Source organism: Carassius carassius, chromosome 4, assembly GCF_963082965.1.
Source record: "Carassius carassius chromosome 4, fCarCar2.1, whole genome shotgun sequence".
NCBI lineage: Eukaryota > Metazoa > Chordata > Actinopteri > Cypriniformes > Cyprinidae > Carassius > Carassius carassius.
Genome location: NC_081758.1, coordinates 12,977,175 through 12,997,735, shown reverse-complemented (window position 1 = coordinate 12,997,735; position 20,561 = coordinate 12,977,175). Strand labels below are relative to the sequence as shown.

The window sequence follows — 20,561 nt, the reverse complement described above, 5'->3', positions numbered from 1 at the left end:
CACAGGCAGTGATGGTTTGGGGTGCCATGTCATCTGCTGGTGTTGGTCCACTGTGTTTTCTGAGGTCCAAGGTCAACACAGCCGTATACCAGGAAGTTTTAGATCACTTCATGCTTCCTGCTGCTGACCAACTTTATGGAGATGCAGATTTCATTTTCCAACAGGACTTGGCACTTGCACATAGTGCCAAAGCTACCAGTACCTGGTTTAAGGTCTATTTTTTCCCTGTTCTTAATTGTTCTTAATTAGAACATCTATGGGGTATTGTGAAGAGGAAGATGCAATATGCCAGACCCAACAATGCAGAAGAGCTGAAGGCCACTATCAGAGCAACCTGGGCTCTCATAACACCTGAGCAGGGCCACAGACTGATCGGCTCCATGGCACGCCGCATTGCTGCACTAATTCAAGCAAAAGGAGCCCCAACTAAGTATTGAGTGCTGTACATGCTAAATGTTCATACTTTTCAGTTGGCCAAGATTTCAAAAAATCCTTTCTTTGTATTGGTCTTAAGTAATATTCTAATTTTCTGAGATACTGAATTTGGGATTTTCCTTAGTTGTCAGTTATAATCATCAAAATTGAAAAAAAAAAAACATTTTAAATATATCAGTCTGTGTGTAATGAATGAATATAATATGCAAGTTTCACTTTTTGAATGGAATTAGTGAAATGAATCAACTTTTTGATGATATTCTAATTAAATGACCAGCACCTGTAGAGGGTGCAGATACTTCATTCTTACGAACCGCAACTCTGACCAAATTATCACGACAAATCACACTTGATTTTCAAGAATAACCCAATAGAGTCTTTACTTAATGGAAACACATAGAATATTACTTCTACCTACTCATGTTTTTTCTCTATCATCTTCAGGCTTGTCATCTCATAGATGAGTTTGATCTTTGTCACTGGTCTGAAGAGAGGAGAACCTCTATTTCAGGCAAGAGGAAACTAGTGTTAGTGTTTTCAGTGACAATACCAATGACTGTCGTTTTGATTTTAAACAGTCTATATAAGAGGTATATTTAGAATCAGTGTAAATATGTATATTATTTCTACGAAAAAGTTCTGTTCTGGTCATAAAAACAGAAGTGATAAGAAATTATTATTATTATTTTTAATTTAATGTCCTGTTTAATTAAGTCAAAAAGCACTTGTTCTTTTTTTTTTTTTTTGGTTAGAAACATTTGCATTATGTTGCCACCTTTTATTTTCTAAATTAAACTGGGAAATGAGTAACTTAAAAAAAAAAAAAAATTATATATATATATATATATATATATATATATATATATATTCGTTTTCCTCAGTACTAACAGTAAAAATGAACCCCACTAATCATTTTCAATTTAATTTAATTCCCAAATTAAACTGGGAAATGAGTAACAAAAAAAAAAAAAAAAATTATATTATATATATATATATATATATATATATCCATTTTCAGTGGAAAACAAAATACATTTTTGCATTATTCTGCATCTCACCTCTGTGTGTCAGTATAACTCCAAACATTACTGAGTGTACCTTCCTGATTAGACAAGGAGAAAAAAAATCCAATGCTTAAAATAGTCCTAATGTTATACAGACACTCAATTACCCAAACACTCATATTGGAGAACAGAACTGTGGTTCCCTGTTGCATGCTAGACTGACTCGATTCAGGCACAAATCAATTTCTTTGTGCATAAAAGGCTTGTTTTAATTAGAATGATTGGAACAGTTGAAATTACACACAACTACCATTACTAAGCTAGAGGGCTCTTACCCAATTTACTCAACATGATTACTCATTGCACAGTCATGCCTTATGGCTGTTACTATTGTATTGTTAATCACTCGTCCTGTGCCCAAGAGCATACAAACATCCTTTTCAAAAAAGATAAATGGCACTGTATCATGATGAAGTCATCAAAATGATTACACTTATTGACCTCCTTCAAGAATATGCTTATGAAATGCACCAGTCAATGACATCGAAAACAGTTTACAAATTATAAATGTGCAAAACCAACTTGAATAGCTATTAAACTGACAGTTTTCTAGTGTGTGTGAGATACCACAATGTGGTAAAGCAAACAAAAACATGAATTTGGGACACCTTTTTAAAAATATTTAATTTAGCAGCATTACTGCTGTAGCTGCAGGTCTGATGAAATAGGTTTGATGGTCTGTAATGAACAATACCATTATAGGACAAAATGCCTGAAGTTTGTGGTAGTGTCCTTCCAGCAGTCTCTCTGCCACTTTCAGCTGGGAGGAACCACCCTCCTCTTTCGGATGCATTCCCAGATCCAGTTTGAGGTGACCCTCTGGACCGGACCATCGTCCTCTGGCTCTCCCAGTGTATGTGTGGCTGAAACAGAGTCATACTCAGGCACCAGATCTCCATCGTATGCTAGGAAATAGCGCCGAAGCTCCTCAAAGTCCTGCAAGGACTCTGGGAGGTAGAGCTTCACACCTGTGAAAATGTCCAGTAGTGTCTGCAGGAAGATGACAAGGGTATTAGTGGTGATAAAGTATGATACCAAAAAAAATGACCCCCTTTAGATTTAGCTTTAAAAGTAAATGGAGTTTACCCAAAAAACAAATATTCTGTCATTTACTCACACTTCATATTTTTATGCAGAAAACGAATGAAGACACTTTGAAAAAAAAAATAAAAGGTCTTGTGTTCATAACTTCTGTTTGGACACTACTGACTTTCATTGTATAGACAAAAAAACAGTTGAAACATTATGTAGAATTAACTTCTTTTGGAAGCAAGTCACAGGTTTTAAATGGCGAGAAAAATAATGTTAATGACTGTCTTTTTGTATTATTATTTTTGGGTGAATTATTCCTTTTAAGTACAAAACCTTTTCATTCTTTGGGTCAGTTGTTTGAATGGTCTGCAATTTGCTTTGTTCATTGCTGTGAACAGGTTCTGTTTTTATCTGAAATAAAAAAAAAGATCACAGGGTCACAGGAGAGAAATTATCTAATAATGGATAAATGAACTATGACATGGCATGACAGACTAAACCTGTGTTTAAAGAAAACATGCTGGCGTTTAAAAGTTTAGGGTCAGTAAGTTAAGCTCAGATCAGTAAGCAACCAGCACAATTGTTTTCAACATTAATAATAATGAAAAACATTCCCTTAGCATCAAAATAACTTCTGTTTTAATATAATCTCTCAAAATACTGCTGTTTTACTGCATTACTGATCAAATAGCCTTATTGAGCATGAGAGACTTTTTTTCAAAAACATAAAAAAAAAACACACACACAAATCTTAATGATCTTAAACTTTTGAACAATATTGTATACAGTATATGGGTTCATCAAATAACAAACCTTCTTGGCATCTTGTTTCTCTGTGGGTAATTTCCTCTTAACTGCTGGCGAAGATGATTCGGTTTTCACTGCCTTTACTTTGGGAGTATGACCGTTTTCTGAACAGTTGGAACAATCACAGAATGTAAGAACTTTTTTAATGGTACTTACATGGTGCAAGCGTCACATCTGACAACTATAGATTAAACAGGATCGGTTCATGGTGAACTCTTACTGGTCTTGATAGCTGTGGAAGCTCCATGAGATGCAGAAGGAGAGCTTCCTCCACTCTCGCCTCCTGAGGAGCTCTTGTCATTTCGGCTAGTTTTAGACGGACCAGCTGTCACCTCAAAATCACAGTTCTCCTTTGAAATTCGATACAGCTCCTGCAAAACAAATAAATTAATAAAAATAAAAATAAAATTTAATAATAAAAGGATACAATATTTGTCTCTTATGTGCAATAATTTACTTATGTGCCATATTATCTGCAAGTGAACGTCGCTTGATTGTGCCATCCCAAAGAAGCACAAAGTCACTTTTACAGACTTTTAAATTAAATGTTCCCTCCTGGTGGAATGACCTCCCCAACTCAATCCGAGCAGCTGAGTCCTTAGCCTTCTTCAAGAATCGGCTTAAAACCCATCTCTTCCATCTTTATTTGACCCTCTAACTTTAACACTCACTATTCTAATTCTATTCTTAAAAAAAAATCTAACTACCTTTCTAATCTTTTTGTATTCTATTTTCTTTTCATTTATTATGCAATTGTGTATGAGTGTGTGTGTGTGTGTAAAGACCTCTAACACTAGCTTGCTCTATTCTTTTTTTATTCTATCCGTTTTCTTTTTATTTATTATATTATTTAAAAGCCCATGCTACGTGTACTGTGTTAACCTAACTGAGACTTGTTATAGCACTTATATATCATTGCTCTTTTTGTTGTTTTTGATTGCCTCCACTGTCCTCATTTGTAAGTCGCTTTGGATTAAAGCTAAATGAATGATTAAATACATTTATCAATTTCATCATGCTAAGAAAAGATTGGTTTGAAATGACACATGTAACATTATCTTTGAAACTGTTGATGGCACATCCTACAATTCCTACAAATTGTTGCATTTGCAACATGCATACAAATATGCAAAATATCATTTTACGATCAAGGGTACCTTGAGCTGCTGAAGGTTAGTGGCAGTCTTCCAATCCTTGTCGTCTCGCATTCGAGTGCATCGCGGGAAGCGAATGGATATGCCATCTGCAGTGTGCATTTCTGATTTGGAAAACTCTGCTCCTGTTATTTCCCAAACTGGTGCTTTCTGCAAGCATTGACAAATGGGATATATTACTCCTTATAGTCCAACACACAACACAAGTCACTAGAGTTTCAATTCAGTACAAACATCTTAAACATGTGAGTTTTGTATAGTCTATTAAACACATTCATCTGAGTTAAAGAGATAAGCCAATAAAGTTCCTTCATTGCCATCACATACTCAACTGTAACCAGGCTTTTAACAGAGTCTCAGCAAGCTCATTTCACATTACAAGCACATAAACATCCAGCATCCCTTCAGTCATATTAGGAAGAGTCTTACTTCTGGATCTCGGATAACGAAATCTGGGTAATAGTTCTTGATGATCTTCAACCATCCTGGTATCTTGCTTGGATCCTGTGATAGCGAGATGGATAGTAAACTATAATGTATCTTTTATAAATCTGATATGGCAATGGAGGTGTTACTGATTACCTTGCCAATTTTAATAACGTCCAACTCCTTCTGTAATCTGGCTAATGTGGCATCGTCATAGCCTCCTGAACACTTGGTCACAGTGCACCACTTCTTGGATTCTGGGTCATAGCATCCCATGAGGAAACTGGACATAATTCCACCTGGCATACAGAAAAACAAAAGATTTCAAAACTGTTATGGCTCTGAAGTTTAGTTATTATTTAAAACCATTTGGATTGGACTGCTGATACTGACCATTTGAGCCTTTCCCATAGAAAGCTCCAAGCACCACAAGGTCAGCGGTGTCTGCCATTGCTCCTTCATTCAGATAGTCCTTCTTCACCTTCAACCAGTGCCGTTTGCCTGGTTCATAATGTCCCTGCAAGAGTAATGAAGCCATGAAGTGACCTAACAAAAACAAAAGTACTATACTTTTCCACCAGGAGCCAATAAGCTGTCAGAATTATTGGGTTTTTGGCAGCTGTTAAATTCAAACATGAGCTTATTAAACTACTAATTAATTTACAGTATGCATACAGTTGTGGCCAAAAGTTTTGAGAATTACATAAATATTAGTTTTCAAAAAGTTTGCTGCTAAACTGCTTTTCGATCTTTGTTTCAGTTGTTTCTGTGATGTACTGAAATATAATTACAAGCACTTCATACGTTTCAAAGGCTTTTATCGACAATTACATGACATTTATGCAAAGAGTCAGTATTTGCAGTGTTGGCCCTTCTTTTTCAGGACCTCTGCAATTCAACTGGGCATGCTCTCAATCAACTTCTGGGCCAAATCCTGACTGATAGCAACCCATTCTTTCATAATCACTTCTTGGAGTTTGTCAGAATTAGTGGGTTTTTGTTTGTCCACCCGCCTCTTGAGGATTGACCACAAGTTCTCAATGGGATTAAGATCTGGGGAGTTTCCAGGCCATGGACCCAAAATTTCAACATTCTGGTCCCCGAGCCACTTAGTTATCACTTTTGCCTTGGTACGGTGATCCATCATGCTGGAAAATGCATTGTTCTTCACCAAACTGTTAATGGATTGTTGGAAGAAGTTGCTGTTGGAGGGTGTTTTGGTACCATTCTTTATTCATGGCTGTGTTTTTGGGCAGAATTGTGAGTGAGCCCACTCCCTTGGATGAGAAGCAACCCCACACATGAATGGTGTCAGGATGCTTTACTGTTGGCATGACACAGGACTGATGGTAGCGCTCACCTTTTCTTCTCCGGACAAGCCTTTTTCCAGATGCCCCAAACAATCGGAAAGGGGCTTCATCGGAGAATATGACTTTGCCCCAGTCCTCAGCAGTCCATTCACTATACTTTTTGCAGAAGATCAATCTGTCCCTGATGTTTTTTTTGGAGAGAAGTGGCTTCTTTGCTGCCCTTCTTGACACCAGGCCATCTTCCAAAAGTCTTGGCCTCACTGTGCGTGCAGATGGGCTCACACCTGCCTGCTGCCATTCCTGAGCAAGCTCTGCACTGGTGGCAATCCGATCCAGCAGCTGAAACCTCTTTAGGAGACAATCCTGGCGCTTGCTGGACTTTCTTGGACGCCCTGAAGCCTTCTTTACAAGAATTGAACCTCTTTTCTTGAAGTTCTTGATGATCCTATAAATTGTTGATTTAGGTGCAATCTTAGTAGCCACAATATCCTTGTCTGTGAAGCCATTTTTATGCAATGCAATGATGGCTGCACGCGTTTCTTTGCAGGTCACCATGGTTAACAATGGAAGAACAATGATTTCAAGCATCACCCTACTTTTAACATGTCAAGTCTGCCATTCTAACCCAATCAGCCTGACATAATGATCTCCAGCCTTGTGCTCGTCAACATTCTCACCTGAGTTAACAAGATGATTACTGAAATGATCTCAGCAGGTCCTTTAATGACAGCAATGAAATGCAGTGGAAAGGTTTTTTGGGGATTAAGTTAATTTTCACGGCAAAGAAGGACTATGCAATTCATCTGATCACTCTTCATAACATTCTGGAGTAAATGCAAATTGCTATTATAAAAACTTAAGCATCAACTTTTCCAATATTTATGTAATTCTCAAAACTTTTGGCCACGACTGTACTGTGCTAGTTATGCACCTTGAGCCAAATACTGTATTCCACAATGCAATTATGGATGTTCATTTTAACCGGTTAACCAACTGTTAAGAATTTTGACCGATTAATACAATCAGTTTAAAATCAAAAGTTGTCCATATTTGCGATGTATTTGAATGTCAAATTATTATTTATTATAGCCTACTTCACTAGCATTCCAAGATTCACGTAAAACAAAATGTTTTGCATAACACCATGGTGGTACGGTGATAACACTTATTTTTGACTCTATAATGACTATAATTTGACACTATAATTTTGACTCGCCACACAAATCAGGTTACAACTGCAACATCTTTATTTCCTAAACAGTAATTGGATGCCACTTGATGTATAAAATGACTGTTCACAGCACAAATATTTGGTCTAGTTTTCACATGTGATTTGTCCGTTCAGACCAATGCGTAAAAAGAGACGAGAGAGCCAGTTTCAGATTCTTTCTTTGCTAATCAATGACACTGAGCAAAATACTCTTTTCATGAATGCCACCAAGTTACAGTTTTATATAACAGCAGCGGTTCAGGGCATAGAGCAGATCTTATTGGTCGGCAAGTTTTATTCACTGTGTGATGGAAAAAAAAAAAAGATTAGAACATCACTCTATAAAATGTTTCACACTGATGGCATGCAAATGTTTGTGTTGGTCTGAACAGACGCATTATGAGTTTTCATTTAAATGATTGCTTATCCCATTGAATTTTCAAACTCAGCATTTGTCTTGTATGTTTGAAGGCCTGTACACATGAATCTTACAGCATACCATTTCAAGTACTTCAGTAGGCAGAATGCTAGTATTACATTCAGAACATAGCCAACATACCTTGATATCCTTCAGAACCAACCCCTCCAGTCCTTCTCTGATGACACGCGTGATCATTTCTGCCAGGTCAGCAGCTCTCTGTTGGGACACATTGGCATTGGCTTTATAAAATTCATCTACCCTGAAGTCTTATCAAAGCACCAACCTTTAATTAACTTGACCTGTCTACACATTTTTCTATGCCTCCTTGAACACTGAGAATATATGAATCATGGGAAGAGAAAGAAAAACATAAAAGCACTGCAGAACTGACCGTGACATGCTTCATTTCTGAGAAAAGAATCCTGTTAGGAACTTCCACCATATTGTCATGGAGAAACTTTCTTCTCTCACAGAGAGGCCTGGAAAACACCACCAGATCACATCATCAAGTCTTATATAAAAAATATCAACCAACCTTTAATATTATTGTTGTTCTCTAAAACCTGCAATAACATTCAGAATTTTGAAAAAAAATGCATTATTTTAGGTTGACTCACTTGTCCATGAGACTGATACCATTAAAATAAATGCAGTCGAACACGAACAGACCCACTTGAGCATCCTGGAAAGCTGCTTTCTAAAAATACAAATAAATAAATAAATAAATACAAATAAAAAAATAAAAAAAATAAAAATTATATATATATATATATATATATATATATATATATATATATATATAATTTTTTTTTCAGCAAGCATACATTAAATTAATCAAAAGTATCAGTAAAGACACTTGTAATTTTGCAAAAGATTTCTATTTCAAATATATACTGTTCTTTCTATTCATCAAAAAAATAAACTTGAACAAATGTATCAATATAAAATGAAATGCTGATAATTAATATTACATATTAATATATATTATAAAATTTTTATATAAATATTTTAATAAGTAGTATTACGAGAAGTATCAAAATTATGATTTCTGAAGGATCATGTGACACTGAAGACTGAAGCAACGACGCTGAAAATTCAGTTTTGCCATCACAATAATAAATTACATTTTAAAACATTAAAACAGACACCAGTTGCTTAAATGTTTTCTGGTGTACCTTGTGTACTCCAAGAGTCCCAAAAGGCAGTGGTTTGCTAGTCTTTGTATCAATAAGAAGAACTTCAGCATCAAGGATCATGCTATGACCACCAGGAAACGCCTGCGGTATGAAATCTTTAAAATGGGCCACCTGTGGAAGAAAATCAAACTGTTTAACATAGATTTGAATGGTTTTAAACATGTATATAAACATATCTCATGGCATTTGATTTGAAGAGCTAAACAACGGGAGGTCCTGACCTTGTGTGGGAGTACTGGTTTGAGACTTCGACTGAAGTAACTGAAGTGATTGCCGTTCTTATGGACCTGCACACGCTCACCATCATACTTGATCTCAGAATACATCCCATTAGGACACTTCTTCATGGCATACTCAATGGACTTACATGCTTCTGCCTACAAAATTAAAAAAACTAATTCAAACAAGCAATTGATAACATTTTTATGAAATCTTTAAAAAGTATTTTATTACTCTTTTATTGTTTCTTAAAAAAAGATAAAAAATGTAATTTACAATAACTTCATTAATGTCCTAGAATCTAGTCCAAATTATGTAGTTTTGCACATTCTTAAAACTAAATGTAATTTGTAACTAAAAATATGGAATTAAAGGGATAGTTGACCCAAACATTTATCAATTCTCATTATCCCATTCCAAACCTGTGTGCCTTTCGAGAAATGTCTTAGGTATTTTTCTGTCCTTACAATGGTCACCAAAATAGTTTGACTACCAAAAATTTTCAAAATATCCTCTTTTATGTTCAGCAGAAAGTAATTCATAAAGGTTTGTAACAACACAAAGATGAATAGATGACAAAATGGATAGTTCACCCAAAAATTAAACTTCTAAGAGCAACAGGGATTCAGACCAGCATTGGCTGTACGGGGGTCATCAGAGACGCCTCCACGCTGAGGATCTTTCTGGGCCCTGTCCCATTAGATGCGTCCTGCTGGTTCCTTAGCACCCGGTCAATTACGTCACCAAGGTTACGGGAGGCTTTGAAGGCATCATAGGCATTGGGGTCCACAGCATCCAAACTGATAAGAGAAAAGTCCCACTGAGTAAGACAGAATAAACAATGCCTTTAGGTACCATTTGCTAGCATCACTTACACATGTTTAGCCCCCGAGTTGATTTTCAGATCATGTTTGACCAAACGAATGTAACACTTCAAATCATTTCCGGTGCACCTGGGAATCAAGAAACACAAGTTAAGCTCTTCTTAAAATTCAAACAAATGGAAAAAACTTTTTTTTTATATTAATTTTATCAAATCAAAGTGTAAATAGGCCTGTTGCAATAGTCGATAAATCAATTAATTGCAGGATAAAAATAAATGAGCTCGATAATTTTTTCGGCCGCGATAATTTATTTTTTCTATTTTTATTTAAATAATGTAACATGTTATGACAGCCCGCCGTAGAAAACACCCTCTCCGATGGCACAGATGTCCCGGGAATAAAGAGATAACGTCTCGCTAGAGTGACCAGCTTTGGGAAGCACCTTTCATTTGCTTGTGGATGTTTGCGTCACAAGTAATACAGCATTGTACTTGCACTACTGCTTTATTTTAATATCGCATAGCATATTTTGCAAGTAACTCCGTTGCCCTTTCTCTCGAAATGGGCCTACTTTTCGCTCGCTTCATTTGGCTTGCTCAGCTAAATATGTCTGTAGGCGTGTGTCAACGCACACAGTGAGTTCACACACGCATCGTTTTCTCCTTCTTTCCAAAGCGTCCGGGCAGTTGCGCTCCTGAGCATACCTGCCAACCTTGAAGAAATTTTATGAGTACTACAACACCATTTTTTTAAAAATAATTTTCCATGCATAGTGTTTAAACTTTTGCATTGTTCAACTTGTTAAAGGTTGCAGATTTGGCTTTTTTAAGTAGTGCATCAGTGAAAGTCTCTTTGTAACAAATGTTGCCTTTGGAGGCAATCATGGATTGTCTTGTCACTAGAGAACTAAACATTTCCGTGCTCATATTAATAGATTATTATTAATGTTGAAAAGAGTGGAGAATATATATATTTTTTTCAGTTTTTTTCGGGGGAATAAATTGAAAGAACAACATTGTTTGTTACATTTATATTATTTACATCAAGCTTTTGAATGGTATAGTATTGTATATTGTTATTGAAACTTCATAATATTTCACTTGATTATACATTTAATCAGGAATTATAGTTTGGAAAAAGTCTAACTAGTAAAATGTTTACACGTTATTTGAAAACTAGTACAAGTATATAAATAAATAATAAGAGACTTACTCATGTTTATGATCTTTGCTGAATAAAGTGCTTCATTCTTTTTTTCTAAGGAAATCCAATTCTCAAATACTCAACCAAATCACATTTTGGGGTGAATTATATCTTATTCCTCTCATCGCGAAGCAAACAGTAAAATAAAAATAAAAACTTTATTTAACATTAGAATCTGAATAGGGCGTTCAGCGCGGGGACGTGGTCACAATAGAAGAAAAACGGACATTGCATTGTTTTCATAAGGATTACTTTATCACAGAATATTTGTTTTCGGCGGCACTTGTTTAGTTTAAAAGTAGACATGTCAAGCTTTCTATAGATATCTCTCTCATGTCTCTTCGTTGAGTATTCACAGAGTTACAGTTCATTTTAATGACGTGTTTGTAAATGAAGATCAGCGCAGACAAAGACTGCAGACAGCACACCTTGTTTGTTATCTTTATTTTATAAGTGCACAAAGTTCTGTTGTTATTATGTCTGTATACAAATAAAAGTAGACCCTTTACAGATTCGATTTTGCTCTTATCTGTATGATCAAAACTTAAAGTGTAATTTAAGTTCTTTTCGGGATAATCAGGAGAAAATGCCTCATAACGCGTAAACGCGTTCATCGACTCCAGAGGGTTGAACAGAACAATTCAAAACGAAAGAAAACAGACTGCTCTCTGCTTATGTAACGTTAATCCGTATGAAATGTGCATTTCTCTGGCGCGTTCACTACTGCGAAGATAGCGAGACAGCATCGTTAACATTATCTTTGCAGTCGACACGACATTGATACAGAAAACACTTGTTTATTAATAATTATATTCATAAAATATTCATAATCATTACTTTTGCCGGTTCTTTGTGACAGCTTTTAGGTGCGTTATTGGCAGCGCCACCCTTACATGTTAGCCTACATGAACGCGTGAGCTCGTCACAGCTGGACTGCTTGTTATGATGTCAAGGTCACTTTTAATATTCATAAATTAAGAATATTAAGGTTTAAGAATATTAAGGTTAAAATTTGAATATTAAGGTGAAAAAAAAAAAAAAAAAAAAATGATTAATTCAAAATGTTTACTTTTGGTTAACGGTTAAACGGTCATTATGAGCATCTCTACGTGGCATATAAACATAATATAACATACAAAATTAACTCAATTTAAGCCACACGAAGTCAACATGTTGGTATTTCTTGCTCTGAATCTGCCATAAAATAAAATTAAAAGTTTATTGATCTTTGAAAAGGTGTACCTGCGTTATTATGCCATTATCATTATATTAGTTGAAACTGGTCTTAGAACGACAAATTATCGTTTATCGCGATAATTTCTTGGACAATTTATCGTCCAGCAAAATTTGTTATCGTGACAGCCCCAAGTATAAATATGATTTTTATCTTACTTTTTAGCAATGTCCTGCAGCTCTGCCTGCTGATCATCCTCCTTTGTGAGTTGGGATAGACGGCTCAGTGAAGCATCCACCTCTTGGATAGTCAGAAGACTCTTGGCTGCTGGAGGGAAAAACTTGTTCTGCTCGAAAAATACCCGCACCGTCTCGGAAACATCTCCCTTTATGAAGCCAATAAAGATCAATGAAAAAAAAGGTTAAATATTTCTCAAAAGAACTTGCATATTTTGAAAAAGAAATGTGTTCAATGACACAACAAACCTGTTCCAAGTCTTGCACCATCTCATCCTGACTGCAATTCAATATGCGGCTGAAAAGCTTGGCAATCTGTTTGTCATTGAGGTTGTAGACATTCTTAACTACTCCTGGGAGGAGAAGCTTCACTGTCAGGTACAAATCTCCACGGAATTTGTCTGTGAAGATGTGAGAGGGAGATAAGCAGAAAAAAAAGATGCCTTTTGAAATCACTTTTTAAACTATAGGTGTTAATGTTGGCCTATATTTTCCATGCTCACCTCCACCAGAGCCTCTTATTAAGAAGTCTCTGATGATCTCTGTCTTGGCGTTATAGCCGGACTTCTCTGCGACTAAGGCACAAAGTTTGCGGAACTCCCGCAGTAAGCAGTCTTTATGGTTGGGGTCACACAGCTGAGCTGATAAAGCGCTACCCTGAGTGGGTTTGGCTGGAGATGGTCCAGGACTGGAGGAAGAGGAACCTGCCTTGGTAGCTGTGGACACAGGAGTGTTAAACCTTATATTAAGCTGTCAGAGCATGGCCACATTAAATAACAGATTTTCATTTAATTCCATTGCCCTCCTTTGGTGGATAAATAGAATTAAATACAAGTTGGCAAATCATTCTGTAAAAGGAAACAATAAGAACGACAATCTGATCCTCATCCATGCAAATTCAAACCAAAACAGTACTAAGTGACTACAAAGACAACTTTTACAAATGAACTGATTCCTAAAAATATATTTTTAAAAAACAACAATTAAAAAAAAATATAGATAATTATTACTATTATTATTTAAAGAAATAACTACTTTTATTCAGTAAACTTTGCTACAAAAGATATCTATGTTTTAAACGTTGATAAGAAGAAGAAATGTTTCTTGAGCAACAAATCAGCATTAGAATGATTTCTGGAGGATATTAAAATTGGCTGCTGGAAATTCCAGGTTTGTCTTTATAGGAATAATAAAAAAAAAAAAAAATTATATATATAAAAATATATATATAAAAAATATAAAACAGTTGTTTAAATAGTAATACTATTTCATAGTATTACTGCTTTTACTATATTTATCAAATAAATACAGCCTTAGTGAGCATAAAAGACTTTCAAAAACATAATTATATATTACGGACCCCAAACTTTGAACTATAGTGTATACTACAAAATGCAAAAGCAACACACAAAAGTCTTTGTTTTGTGCAACTCTCTTAGCGTTGTACCTGTGAAGCCAGAAAACTTGCGAGGAGCATTGACTGTTGGATCAGCTAACGGTGCTGACAGCTGCCCACTGTTGTTTAACTTTGCTTGCACTTTCTTCTTTGGGGTTGCACTGGCTTTGGCTGCCAGATCTGTTAGAGAAGAGAGACTGCTCAGCATATGTCAGGTTTGCGATTGACATCTGATCTGAACTAAACAAGGAGAGCAAAGCTAGGGGTAACAGTGGCTGAATACCTGAAACATGTTTATTGATTAGCACTTTATCCTCGTCCTGAAGTTCCTCCCACCCCTCCAGCTCTGTGATGTCGTCAATCTTCCTTGTGGTGGCGTGTGCTTTCTCAAGCTTCTCGAAGATGCACTTCACATGGTACCACTCCTTCATTTCCCCGGCAGACTCACTAAAAGGGTTTGGCACTATCTTGCCAATCCGGACCAGCCCCTTCATGATCTTGTCTTTGCATTTTTTGCAGCCAGCCGTGCCACGTTTGGCATATTCCACACAGTATCTCTGCTCTGCCATGACTGGTCGTTCACTTTGCCACTCAGGCCAAGAAACGTGGAAATAAGAGCCGGAGCTGAGACTAAACTGTCGAATTTGTGGCACACAGAAAAAGATGCGACTGGGGCTGGACACAAAGCCCCACGAAAATATAAGAGTCCTCGGGCACTGGAGAGATTGATGATTTAGTGCTGCTCTGAAGGAAGTTTCCTTACAAAGCTTTGGCAGAGATGATCTGCTGAGTGTCCTCACTGCCCTGCCAAGCCAAAGACTGGGCATAAAGTTCAGCAAAAGAGAGTTTCCATCTTACACAGCAGAGGTGATTTCTGCAAGAAAAACAAAAAATGCTCATGCTTAAACAGCATTCAGAGTTGCGTGGGAATGTCAAGCTTATTATTTTAAGTAAAGGCTGGTGAGGTGGCAACTAAACTGAAATATTTTTATTTCAGTTTATAACATATTAAGCCATAACATGTTAAAACTCTGCAGATCACAAACAAGCATATGCATTGCATTATGTAGAGTGTATGTTTATATGTAGACTATGTTGTAAAATGTTATTGCAACTCTACAGATCACAAATACACACACAAACAAACATGCACACATAAACACATACATATATAGTGAAATACTTTTACTATTTAAAATTTTAATATATTTAAAAATGTAATTTATTCCTGTCATAAAGGTGATTTTTTTTTTTTTTTGGTATCATGACTCCAATCTTCAGTGTCACATAATCCTTCAGAAATCATTCTAATATTCTGATTTACTGCTCAAAAAACTTTAGTAAATATGGTAGCGTTTTAGTGCGATAATATTTTTAGGATAAAGTCAAAATTACGAGACTAAAGTTGTTATATTGCGTGAATAAAAGGTTTATTAATGCAAAAATTTCACATACTCCAAAAATAAAATAATAATGTAACATTAAATGTTCCGTAACGCCTGTTATGATTCTACACATGCTGTTACTGACGATTTTCGAAACGCTTATTAGCTACATGAGACATTCGAATTATTAAGTTGTTCTGATTTTTTTAACGTCTTCTGATATTCATTCATGTTTATCTCGTACGAAGTTCATAGAAAAGTGGAAAAAGATGATTGATTCACATGCTGCTTGAACGGAGGTGAATATAACGATCTTACGCCACATTAAAGAGCGGAAAACAATTTAAAGACTTGGATTTGAGTTATATTACAAGTAACAAAACGCGTTTATTGCGTTTATTGGGTGGCTGGCGCCCTACAAATAATGAATAGACTTAAAACGTTAAACATTACTTCCAAGCATTCATACAGTCAATAAAACAGTTTGTGGATAACGTTAGTCATGTAATGTTATTTACTTCAGAAAAAAAAAACAATAACAAAAGAGCGTCGGAGCCCACATTAGTCTATAACGTTTGGGGGGCGTAACGTTACAAAAGTCTTTGCACATGGGCCCGGGGCTGAATTGCCACTCCACTGCGTGTACAATAGTCAATTTTAGTATAAAAACTTCAGCTAACTTTAGTACAAAAATACTACCAATGTTATTCTCAAATAGAATGTGCCGAAACTGTCATTTGATAGAGACAGAATAGTTATGTACAATTATATTTGAGTGGTTCTGTTTATGGGTCGCTTTGTTTATGGACCTGGTAATAGCTCACATGCTAACCTTAGCTGAATTATGCAGCAGCACCCATACGACCAGCGAACTGTGAGAGATTATACAGAAGCTCATCTCAATCACCTTTCACCTCAGTTTTCATTGCAAGACAATCCCAGGCTCCTTGCGTAACGATTTCCACTTAAAAAACAATTTACTAATGTGTTAGCAAAAACAGGAACACTATTCTGGATTGTGTGCGGATCCCTTTAAATCACATGAGCGCTTCCTCTTTGTTTGGAAGTGTTTCCTGTACAGTGCGCAACTGCGCATGCGCACCGTATATCTGTTTTTTAATTACTAATTTTTGAAAACAATTATCGACCTGTTTTAGCCACAAATCCAAGGTGGGCGCTGTCAAACTCGACTGTAGACTTTATATTTTAAAAGTTTTAACACTCCGTGTGCAAACAAGAATTCCACGTTTCTTAAGCAACATCTTAAATTACACATATTATAACCTGACTTTTTGAAGACGGTCTGTTGTTGTTGTTAAATAAATAAATAAAAACAGGCTGCTAAATAAGGACTACAGTTGTCGTCAATCAAGTTAACTCACATACTTGTGGGAGCTGTAGTCCTTATGCTGAAAAACCCCTGCAGTTTAATCCGGAATAGCGTTCTAGCATCGTAGTCTTATTATTTCTTTATTTTAATATTTATGCTCTCTTATATTCAAGCTAATACACCTTGATAAAATAAAATAAATGTCATTTTGATTTAATGATGTAATTTCAGTTAATCCATATTTTTGTATTATAGACACTATAAGATATATATTAAAAACATAAAAGTTATAAATACATTAGATGTTAAGTGTTATTTATTGCAGTTAGTACATTATTACACTACAGTATAATGCACATATGCACATTGTACATCCCTGTATATCTTAATATTTAAGACTACAGTTTACTTTCACGCACATTATTTTGCGTTCTATATTTAATTCTACAATATACATCTTTTTTATATTTTATTCTTATATTTTTATTGTTTACTTTTATTTCATTCTTACATAGCTACATTTATGTATATTTTCATCTGTGTTGTTTTCTTTAATAATTGCACTGTCCATGGAGCGGACCTGACTCACATTTCAGTGCTGGTTATATATGCTATATAATTTTGTATGTGACGAATAAAATTCTTGAATCTTGAATCTTGAAATATCTTCATTTTCATTTTTTGGGAGAACTATACCTTTAATTGTCTGTTAATTAGAATTAATTAAAAAATGTATTGTTTATAATTTATACTAAATGCAGTTAGTTGAAACTAAGTGTGCTTTGTTGACCCACTGAAGCAGGAAATACAGCTTTATATGTAATTTTATAATTACTTACTGTTGTCTTTGAAATATGGTTATATACTTAAGATTTGAAGTACACTACAACTGCACATTCAGATCCCTACATGCCAGCTTTAGAGACCTTGACAGTTCAAGGTCCACTTTCCTGACCATAATCCAGCCCTGAATGTTAAAACAGGATGCATGATTATTTATTTACATTGCATTGGCTTATAAGGAGTCAGAATGTCAGAGCGAAAACCCAAAAGCTTTTCTGTGATATTATTTGTCCTGAAATGTGCCTGTTATTATATTATATTCATAAAACAAATAAGAGCACAGACCTGCTAGCTTTGACTGATACATTAGACATGTAGTCTGCCTTCAGTCACTCCCCAGACTAATGAAAATGTGCATTGTAACATTATTATTTCCATTGATTTCTGTCCAACCCAATGTCAGGAAATTTAATCTTTTATTTATCACTCTCTCTCTCTCTCGCCACCATACCCATCGCTGGCCTATTTTTCTTTTCAGCATAAATCATTATTGGTCTTGAGAGTTTTCACTCTGTGCTTTTTCCATATATCTGTCTGTTTCTTTGACTCATGTCCCATTTCCCTCCTTTAACATCTGCTGCCTTCTTTCTTTCTCCGTTTCTCACGGTCTGTGTTTGATTTCCAATTAAGCTGTCTCCAGGCATGAGTCCTGCATTCCCTTTAGCGGCTGCAGTACTGAAGGACACAGGCTGAAGCACAATAAACATCTCTCTTCTGAAATGCTGTGATGGAAGTTTTTCCAGCAGAATGCATGCAACTGCATTTTAATGTAATGCAGGTTAATGCACCTAAATAAAAGGGCACATTGGGGCACCTTTTCTCACATAGCTACAAAAAGGGTCCATTTTCAATATAAATATTTCATTATGCAGTTTATTTTTAAAATATGCTCCATGTTGGCTCCAGATTCAACAGATGGACAAATACTTAAATTTAAGGCTTTTAGAAGATACTCTTATCCAGAGTGAGTGGTTTTGCATCTCATATGGGAGCACTGTATTCAACAGATGGCTAGCATGTCATCTGGAACACTATCTGCTGAAGAAGTGCTTTCTGTACAAAATAAAACAAGTGCTACAAACCTATCCTTGTGAAAAATAAGTACTCTTCAGCATACTTAAAGTATTTAAAATACATAAAAAAGAACTATATATCAATAATATAATATAAAAATGATATAATATAACAATATAATATGATACTTTCAAAGAATTTTCTTGTGCAAAATGAATGTAATGTTTTCTGACTTAATTGCATGTTAGTTGCAATTAAATTGAAATGTATTACAGTTAAAATTTATATTAAATGCAATTTGTCATGTGGAAGGTGGAGGATGAACCCAAATGCAGACAGTAGTCACAACAACAGTTTATTATACAAAAAACAGAAAAACAAAACCCACGAGGGGGCAAAACAAGTGCTAGACAGACGAAAGATGACAAAACTAGACTAACACTTTACAAACTAGACTATGACTGAAACAGGATCAAACAACTAGACAAGACTCTCTACAGACTTACGGACAGCTCTCACATTGATTAACATATGACAACAGTTGGCAACATTTGGCAATCTTAAACAATGAACCGACAAAGGGTCAGAGAAACACACGAGGTTATAAAGGGAGGCTACTAATAAACACAACAGGTGGAACAGGTAAATCAATGATGACAAAACTAGGGTAACAAGGGGGGCGGGGCAAGGAAACGAGACAACACAAGCACATGGCCCAAAGACAAGGCCATGTGCTTGTACACAAAACACGGGCCTGACATGATCCTGCCACAAGACTAGAGAAAAATCAGGACATGAAGGCAGAATCATGACACAATTAGTTGAACATTAGTAGAATATACACACACACACACACACACACACACACACACACACACACACACACACACACACACACACACACACACACACACATATATATAATTATTTTTTATTTACAATTTAATTCAAATGTAATGATGAAGTTGCTATTTACTTTATTTAAAATATGTATGTTAATATGTATGTTAAAATGTTTTATCAAAGAACACAATATGGTTAAAATTATGCTAAATATGCTTTAAAAATATGATTAAGTATGTTAGTATGTCAACACATCAAGTTTATTAAAACGTTTTTAAAGCGTACTTTAATTAAAACTTTTTTACATTATTATTTTTATATTATACATATAACATTTTTACATTATTACAAAGTCTAGTTTTCAAAATCGTACTTAAGTGTGTTAAGAAACTTATTAATAAAAGTGTTCTTTTCTCAAGTTTTATTATATTATATGCAAATATATTTTTACGATTTGAAGTACACACACTACGTGTCATTATTAAAAACTTTTATAGTTTTTATTAATATTTTGAATAAGTTTTTTTTTCTTTTTTCTTTTAAAGTTTTAGTAATTACAGCTCCAGCAACAGGCTACTATTTGTTGCATCTATAAAAAGTACGTTTAAAAAAAAATGTTTCAAAAGGCAACGCAATAGAAGAGCAAATTTGGGTTTCCCCAAAAATAGTTTCCTTAACAACTTTTCTTTTCTTAGTGTGAAACATATTTCAATACCCTGAAGAAGCTTTTCCCACTATGAATTTTTTTTTTAAATTTTTAATTTTAAATTTTTTTTTGTTCCACGGATGTTAAAGGTTCTTCGTGGAATCATTAATACAGTATGCAGTTTTATCCAGTCTTATATATACATCTGGACAAATCTTTACCTGGCTGTAAGGGGTCCACGTTAGCATTCTCACTAGCTCTCTTTGCACCTGTCACTGGAATCATCAATCCAATATTTTGTTTATTCTTATTTTGAAAGATAAAAATTTTAAAGTGATTTTCATCCCCTTAACCAATATTTTTATTTCTTCTGTTTTTTTTTTTTTTTTGGGT

The 20,561-nt window shown here is 35.2% G+C and overlaps 2 protein-coding genes across 4 annotated transcripts in view; one reads left to right on the top strand and one right to left on the bottom strand.

Moving 5' to 3' along the window:
• LOC132136345 (uncharacterized) overlaps nucleotides 1-20,561 on the top strand; it is a 207,072-nt gene that overhangs the window by 125,408 nt on the left and 61,103 nt on the right. The gene's annotated exons all lie outside the window — the stretch shown is intronic.
• Nucleotides 2,121-16,547, bottom strand: LOC132136220 (DNA ligase 3-like). 3 transcript variants are annotated; one of them, XM_059547228.1, is made up of 21 exons: nucleotides 16,256-16,547; nucleotides 14,391-14,981; nucleotides 14,159-14,287; nucleotides 13,215-13,427; nucleotides 12,961-13,112; nucleotides 12,694-12,860; nucleotides 10,150-10,227; nucleotides 9,906-10,074; nucleotides 9,277-9,432; nucleotides 9,035-9,166; nucleotides 8,477-8,556; nucleotides 8,251-8,338; nucleotides 7,998-8,075; nucleotides 5,312-5,435; nucleotides 5,075-5,217; nucleotides 4,922-4,996; nucleotides 4,496-4,642; nucleotides 3,559-3,709; nucleotides 3,345-3,442; nucleotides 2,865-2,942; nucleotides 2,121-2,489 (listed from the first exon to the last, which is right to left on the bottom strand). In XM_059547228.1, the coding sequence occupies exons 2-21, from the start codon at nucleotides 14,932-14,934 to the stop codon at nucleotides 2,256-2,258; spliced, it is 3,036 nt and encodes a 1,011-aa protein (XP_059403211.1). In that variant the 5' UTR covers nucleotides 14,935-14,981; nucleotides 16,256-16,547; the 3' UTR covers nucleotides 2,121-2,255. The 3 variants fall into 3 exon arrangements, with proteins under 3 accessions (XP_059403211.1, XP_059403209.1, XP_059403210.1); XM_059547226.1 differs by having other exon boundaries at nucleotides 16,325-16,547; XM_059547227.1 differs by having other exon boundaries at nucleotides 16,407-16,547.